The sequence below is a fragment of the Onychostoma macrolepis genome, chromosome 19, assembly GCF_012432095.1.
Source record: "Onychostoma macrolepis isolate SWU-2019 chromosome 19, ASM1243209v1, whole genome shotgun sequence".
Lineage (NCBI taxonomy): Eukaryota > Metazoa > Chordata > Actinopteri > Cypriniformes > Cyprinidae > Onychostoma > Onychostoma macrolepis.
In genome coordinates, this window is record NC_081173.1 from 20,437,914 (window position 1) to 20,446,086 (window position 8,173).

General features: G+C 40.1%; 1 protein-coding gene across 3 annotated transcripts; it reads right to left on the minus strand.

Moving 5' to 3' along the window:
- Positions 1-2,397: 2,397 nt before the first annotated feature.
- Positions 2,398-8,173, minus strand: evx1 (even-skipped homeobox 1). Of its 3 annotated transcripts, XM_058753801.1 has the most exons (4): positions 8,133-8,161; positions 5,522-6,156; positions 4,362-4,594; positions 2,398-4,033 (listed from the first exon to the last, which is right to left on the minus strand). In XM_058753801.1, exons 2-4 carry the CDS (start codon positions 6,018-6,020, stop codon positions 3,497-3,499), a joined length of 1,269 nt encoding a protein of 422 aa, XP_058609784.1. In that variant the 5' UTR covers positions 6,021-6,156; positions 8,133-8,161; the 3' UTR covers positions 2,398-3,496. The 3 variants fall into 3 exon arrangements, with proteins under 3 accessions (XP_058609784.1, XP_058609785.1, XP_058609783.1); XM_058753802.1 differs by lacking the exon at positions 5,522-6,156 and having other exon boundaries at positions 8,133-8,173; XM_058753800.1 differs by lacking the exon at positions 8,133-8,161 and having other exon boundaries at positions 5,522-6,335.

The window sequence follows — 8,173 nt, forward strand, 5'->3', positions numbered from 1 at the left end:
AGAAAGAGAGATAGAATCTTAATATAATTTAAATTATCAGTTTATTGATTTACCCCTGATCAAGACTGATTTGGAGACAGAATCTTCCCTATTCACCTGTAATACATGGGAGGAGGAAGCCTAATTTGCTAAGCAACGCTAGAAGCCTAAACTAGAAGCCTGTCTGCAGGCCCAAGTTGACTGCTTTGGCAAACAGTGTAATAGAGAATAGACTGTGCTGAAAGAAATGCTATAAATGAAGACATCCTCTACAATAACATACGCTAATTAGACAGCGGATCAGTTCTATACCAAATAAAACGGTACCCATCATGCTTTTTCTCTTGGATAAATTACAAAGGGCATTTTTTATTATTTTTTTGGCCTGCCTGACGATACTCTGTTTCTTCAACTTGGACTCAGTGTCTCCGGTGCGCCGTAAATAACGCTGAGGAATATGACTTTCACACACCCGATTGATTTAATATGACCTCTACTTTCTTAATGCTATTGGATGCCTATTTAACCAGATGAAGGCTCAGATTGTCCCGTACACTTGCGCATTAATTCCCCATTCATCATCATTAGGCAGTGAGCGGTCCATTCACGCCTCGCTCTGCCTGCTGTAAATTAGAACGTAAACAGGCTTTTAAACAGTCGCCGCCTTGAGATGCGCTCTAACTGACAGATGCGCGGTACCGCCCCAGCCTGTGGAGTATTGTCGCTCCAGAAAAAAGGAAACGAGAAGTCAAATCTCATTCTCTCAATACAGTCATACAGATCTTTACCACTGTTTTTGTTTCACTGTTGGTGTGTAATGTGATCACGGTTACAACACATTTTGGGATTTAGATGATGGACATTGCAACCTAAATGTGCATAGGATACATCAAATAACAGATCAATCAGATGGCTGTAATATTATTCTGCTCCTAGGCACTGAAAATAAACTACATGAACTGACATGGATTTATTTTTAAAACACGTGCTCATTGGTGCAGGTAAGCTGGCTTTGGGTACGCGCATAAAATGTCACATTTTAGGTAGGCTATCGAACAAGCTTAAATTTATTAGACGGTGATGAACTATGAGCCCCATTTTAGATTTTTCTTTCTTTTATTTTTAATTGTCAATTTAGCCTATGGCTACCTTCGCCGTAGGTAATGTAATGTAACAACCAGACATAAATCCGACTTTGAGTTAACTGCTCCGGTTTAAACGGCATATTATTCCAAACATATGCATTTTAATCAACTTGGTCACACTTACAAGAACTGCTTCTAATAAGGCCATCAATCACATGCGCAACCAGGACCTTCTGGCGTGGGCTCGTGTGTGTGGGAGGAGGTGAATTATTTGGTCAGCGATCACTAGAAATTGTTGACATTTTGTTTGTAAAATAGAAGATGAAAAGAGTAATTAAGTCAAAACACCTCGTTTCAATGAAAAAAAAAAAACTCTAGGCCTTTAAAACTGACTCAACATGATTTAACACGTGCACGGTTAATGGGGGAAACAAACAGTAAGATTATTATTTCTGTTATCCCCCCCCCCCCCCCCAGCAAATAGGCTAGCTTTAATTGCAATAACATATGTTCTGAAAATTGTAATAATTTTTAGGTTGTCTACTTGTTTTTCGTTTTGTAATTCTGCTCGTTGGAAAGTGAGATTCAGTTTTGATCTCATTTTAATAGTTTGTGCTTTGGCGGGTCAACATGTGATGGTTAGACGCAATATTCAGCCTTCTCTATTATGTCCAGAAAGCTTCAATTTGCCGCTCCAGGTGCCACAATTACGCGGACAACCCAGCTAATTAACGTGAGTTGATTGGTGAGGTGGAGGCATCATCGATCTTTTTGCATTCCAATATCTCCACAAGACATTTCATTCCAATCTTTCTATTAACAGCGCCGGAATATGGCTTCTGCTGGGTGCCCGGGGACTACTTAACAGCTCGTTCAGATCAAGAGGTCCAGTTATGTCGAAGTTATTAGATCATTTCAGTGTTTCAGAAGAAAATAATAAAGGCCATATAAGAGATAAAGGTGACAACGCACTGTAAATTTAAAGCAATACATGGTGTCATGTTGAAGATTGCTGCTGTCGTACTTTTATTGTCGAAGCCTAAGTGTCGGCTTTTATTAATTTACGTTCTCAGATTCTTCACATCAGACTGATTAGTCGCTTGTTTGTCTTCCAGAAATCCTAGAAAAATACATGTATAGAATAAATAGTGAATAGATTAAATTAATCTACACATCGTCGAGAAAATGGCTTACGGTGTTTCATGACTAATAGCGTAAAATCTTTTCAGTATATACCCTTTTTGTTTCAAGAATAAACATTAGTCACGCTACACTTTTCGTTTGAAAGAGTTTATTATTAAATTGAATTTAATCAGAACACTACTGACCCATTTTCGCGCATTTTCCAAAACCTGAAATCAACCTATAACTGAGCAGAGTAGGAATGCGTAAACTGTACATTTAAAAAAAACAAACAAAACAAAAAAACACTTGATGCAGGAGTTGAACTCAAAATACATAAATGTAAAAACATTGCGATCAATAAATAATGCCACGTCTGATGATGTCCATAAATATTAGCGTAATTTATGCTTGATTTATCATTTTACTTGTGTGTGTGTTTATTTGTATTGTGTGTCTCAGTGTGAAGGTGAAGCCAACAGCAAGGCCGGGAAGAGACGGTTCGGGATGGGGGTATTCAGCTGACGGTATGCGGGTAAGACAGGCATCTCTGGCTTGCCCCAATTTGCCGCATGTGATTGTCCAATGGATCTCTAGCGCATGTTCTCCCGTCAAGCCAGCAAGCCTCGCATGGAGCTTCTTAATCCGCTCCCCTGGCGCCTTGTTACCGGTTTGGCAGACAAGTCTCTGAGCGTGCAGCATTATCATTAATTCAACATTCAAAATTTCTCCCTTCCGAATACATCACTCCTTAATTTCCCTCGCATCTGCACATTTCGATGTGCTTCCGGGACCGGGTGTTCGTGGAGGAGGAATAATGAGCCAACCGTGCTCGGTTAACAAATCCCCTTGTTAAAAAGCTAGATGAAAAACATCGTTTTAATGTGAAAGAAACTGCATGTGGGTCAATTTGTATGGGTATGAAAGAGTATAAATTATAATAGATTTTTGCGCTATCCTCCAGTCATTTTTTACAAATGCATTTCCCTGTCTCCTGTCACATTTTTGTTTATAGGGTGTAGCCTACTTAAAATGTATTTGAGTTAATATGATATCTCTGTTATCAATATCTAATTTCTCCAAAGATTATTTAAAAGTCCGTGGCCTGACAGTGTATAAGTAGACTCCGTCTGCACAACATATAGCTTCTTAACTGGAAAACATCCACAGTTTCGAAACTTATCTAAAGCAGATTGCTGTTGTGTGCAAGCTGCTTTGAGTAGTTCATGCGATGACTTATTAAATACTGCCAAAGTGCCCAAAGCTGATCCGGATAGTACCCGAAGAAACTGTAGCCTCCTGCTGTCGTCTTATCTGGTTAGTGGCACTTCCTCCCTCTGGTCCAAAGACACTGAAGATGATTTGCTGATGACTGCTGGCGAGAACGTGAGGAAGGCCTCAGTCCTGGTCGTGGGCGAACACGAGAAGTCTGCGGTGTTGGACCTATGTGGGAGCCCGTTTGACTGACTGGCAGCGTGACAGGCAAGGCAAGAGCATGGGCTTCCCCCGGGACCAAGCCCATGACCCGGGCTGGGGTACAGTGATGGGTGTCTGAAGGCGCACAGCAGCTCAGGACGCGGGTATGGATGCGATAGCACCCGAAAACTGTCCAGAGAGCGCAGAGGATTGGAGAATGGACCACCGGTGGCAGAGGCTGAACCTGCAGTCACACCGCTGAGTGGAGAGTAGTATGGTAGAGGAAGGTGAGATTGAAACGGATAGGGCAGGCTGCCGGTAGCTGCAGCATGGCTCATCATATAGGTGTAAAAGGCGGGGTCGGCAGGATGCGGCCAAGTCATAGCCAACCGCTGTCTCTTGTCCTTCATGCGACGGTTCTGAAACCAAACCTGTAACCAAAAGTAGCAAAGTAGGCATAAGGTAATATAGTAATTGCTGAGGCCTAGTGCATGTAGGCACTAGATGGGCAATAAACCAAGAGAAATGGTCCCATAATTAAACAATAAGAGGTCAGACATCTTTTATAGAATTGTGTTTTATTGTAACTTTTTAAAATTCTCGTCGTTTGATGAGCCTGTACGTATTGATTGATTGGAGCAATCTTGGCGGGGTTATTTTTATACCCATAGTAGCTCGATGGTAATCTATCAGGCCACCATTATCAAAATAAATATCTAAAAATGAACGTAAAATAGAATCGGAGGTGCAGTGCATTACCTTTATTGTTGTTTCCGGTAAATTTAAGGCAGCTGCCAACTCGCACCTACGTGGCCTGGACACGTAATTTTCCCGGTAAAACTCTTTCTCCAGTCGTGCTATTTGCTCCCTCGTGAATGCTGTTCTGTACCTTCGCATCTGGTCAGAACCATAGCTGAGAGCACCGGGGCCTGAGCCCATCTTATTGTCCACACCGACTTCTTTACCGTGGTTCGGCGAGCCCATTGCCAGTCCTTACAGAAAAAAAACAAAAAAAAACATTAGTGACATAACATTTTAGGACATACATTGCAAGGTCGCTGGTTAGCGATTTATTATTATAGCGTGCATACTGTATTGCTCGCGAATTAATTTCTATATACTTTTTTATATTACTGAGATTTCGAACAAATGGCCAAAAAATAAAAATAGCTAGCGCAAAAAATAAATAAATAAACAAGCTCAGAGATAGAGACTGCATGTTTTATTAGCTCTTCTCCATCAGTGGAGAAAAGCTAATAAAACATGCTATCTCAGCCTCTGAAAATATTATTATTATTATTTCCAAAATATAGACTAAGCAAATAACTTGCTTTGATAATACATTTAATTGAACTAATGTGCACGGCCGATGAAAATTATTTGAATCATTCCTTTGTTGATTTATGCATTCTTAAGAATAGCTCTATACTTCATTTATTTTTCTTTACTCTAAATAATACGTTTAATTCTAAATAGGAAAACAAAAAGGTATGAACAGACGCCGTAGCTAAGCATTTAAAAGTACTACATTATTATGTTAGAGTTAAATTCAAATGTATTTACAGTGGACATTCTTAAACATTGTTTTTGTAATAAGCCAGAAATTTCACACACACACACACAAAAAAAAAAGTTATTGAGATGTTGGAGATTGGTGAAAGATGACTTGACTACTTGTTAAAGCCTGGACAACACCCCAGATACACGGTGGCCTTGTAATTGACTCGTTAATTCAAAAAGCTTGCAATAACGTAACAGGAGCTGACAATCGAACGTTCTCACAAGCAGTGGGCTACACGGCAGATCGATTAAACGTGATCGCTTGTTTTCTCAATAATTTCACTCAATTTAGAAACAGGAGAAGAGAATTAGAATAAATAAATACAAATAAACAATAATATATGAGCCGCAGTTTTTACCTTGTCCACTCGGGTAATCCATGCTCTCTGGGGTACAGCTGACATCTATTTCCTCATAGAGGTCTGATTCCGCATCTGAGCTGCTGGCATCTTTGTTAGGGATGTCTGACAGGTCTCTGTCCGGCGCGGAGGGCTTGCTAGCAAGTGTCACATCTCCGTACTTTGCGCTACGTTGTCCCATTGTCACGTCATCCACTAGGTTTTGCGAATAAGGCACGGGGCTTAGTCTGTTCTGGTTAATCTGTTTGTCCAGTAGCTTGCGCATGGGGTCTCCAGTAGCCTCTGTCGAATTAGAGCCTGTTTTGGCAGACAGTGTGCCAACCTGACCACCCTCGGCGCGCATCAGCATGTCCTTAGCGCTGTCCATAACCGTTAGACGAGAGCAGAGTGCCAGATCTCCCGGAGCTTGGTAAGACAGTTTGGAGCAGCAAACGCAGACGAGAAGCTGTGCGATGCGAGCGCTCGAGAGTGCTGCACGAACTCTGGGAGGGATCACCATTGCCCTCTCTCTCCTCACGCGCTGTCATTCTTAATAGGGCAGTCGTCATAATAGAAGGCTCAGTGACGCCACACGTCGATTTAGAGTGAATAAACAGAGCGGGAGAGTCTAGCAGAGACTAGAGGTGAATTCAAGGCTATAACACAAAACATCACCAGCTAAATACTAGAAGCGTGTAAGATGCACCAACTTTAACGTTTTACACATTTAAGTTACAAGATAATTACACTTTTTTTTTGAGTCATACAAGGTGTTTGACTATTCACGTATTTTCCTCTTAGATTTTTTTTTCTCTGCTTGTTTAGGCTACTTATTTTAACTGATGTTGATACTCCCAGAATGTCAGTATCATTTTTTGCTTCACTGAACTCAGATAATTTGGTTAAATAATATTCTCACATAAGAGAAGAAAAAAATGGTTAAGGGCTTTTTTGATGGCTGAAAAAAAAAACTAATATCCATTAACGAGGACAGTCAAGGTTTGAATAATGTGATAGAACGCAGATATGGTCAAACCCTATCTATTATCTCCCTGTCTTGAGCCCACTTGGATAAGAAGGAGTCATAATGGCAGCCTTTCGGAATATATTAGCACATGTTCTTCGCCGATCAACACAGTCAGTGCGCGTTAGAAGACGTCAGACTGAATGGGAATATTCCAAAGATGAGGAGGGCTGTCTCTCCGCCAGCAGCGTAATTTGAAGTGTACAAGTTCCATCCTTTCTTCTTTCAGCGCACCATCTCAGTCACGCTCTCTTCCCTTCGCGCTTTCTCCCACCCTAACTCGATCTTCCAAAGTGGTGTCAAGTAAGTGCAAAAAGGTCAGGTCCCCGTGACCAAGAGTAAGAATAACAGGCTATTTGACATTTAATTAGATTTGTTTGAGCCGCGCCAACAATGCATATACCCTCACCGCCTGCTGGCGGGAGGCAGCTGTCCAGTTTCATTTTCTGGAATATGTTTCAATTTGAACTTCCCAGAATTCAAATGATTATTCTAGTCACAATTATTAGAGCACGTTAATTTCACAATAGTAGCAAATAGCCTATTTGTTTAATTCATGCAGATATCAAATGAACCACAATAAAAGTAATAAAATAATGATGGAACCGGTAAAATATTGATCTTCAAATCCTGCCCATCATTACAAAATGCAAAAGAGTTGTTTTTGTCTTACAGAATCCAATTTTACGTTGTTTTTAGCCTATGTATTTATGATATTCTTCATAAATACATAAGTGTTTTCAGTGTTTTCTTCATGAAAATGTATATTTGATATTATTTATTAGATATCTTTGTCTCGTTTTATTTATTTATTTATTTTACATGTTTACATTTAGTTTTATGTTCATGTCTTACATATAGTTGAAAGCATGGTAACAGACTGAAATGGACAAATTTCAAAATCCTGTTCTGTGTCTTGGTCATTGACAAAACCAACACTTTATTGGTGGTAAGAAGGCTTATGAGTTTCGGGCTCCAGGAGACAGGTCTGGTGGGTATATTATAACATATGCAAAGATAACCTAGCGCACTGCTTGCTTTTAGGGAGGAGGCCGCTCCCTCCTCCGCTTTGATGTCGGAGTTCAGGCAGTAAAAATTCACAACAAGCTGTGATGAAGTTCAATAGCTTTAAAGAATATAGCCTCGGGAGGTTTTAACTTGATATTACTTCTCAACCCAAATAGCTTTCATCGTTTTTGGTGGCGTAATACAGCCGCTACAACTGCGTGGCTTTTCCTTATAACCGCACTTAACAACACCGATGATGCACCACAGAGGCAGCAATAAGATCATAACCTACTGGGATGTAATTAGTTCGACTTCTTTATCTTAATTGCACGCTAACCACCCTCTCTCCGAAAATAAGGCCAAATGTTTTCATTAAAATACAATATTTAATGTCAATTAGGCTACACTCTTTAAAATAGTTATGCTAATTAAAATGCTATCGTATTTCTTTCTACAGAGAGCAAGTAGCCAGGTTAAGAGTTAATTAGTAGAGGTTTGTTTTTTTTTTTTTGGAATGTTAATTGGGTTTTTTTTTTTCGTCTAAAAGGTTTTGTTGAAAACGGTGATTATTATCTTATAGGCCTATTCCTGCATCCCTACCATCTTCTCGTTTCTCATCAGTATTCGTCCATGTTCTCTCC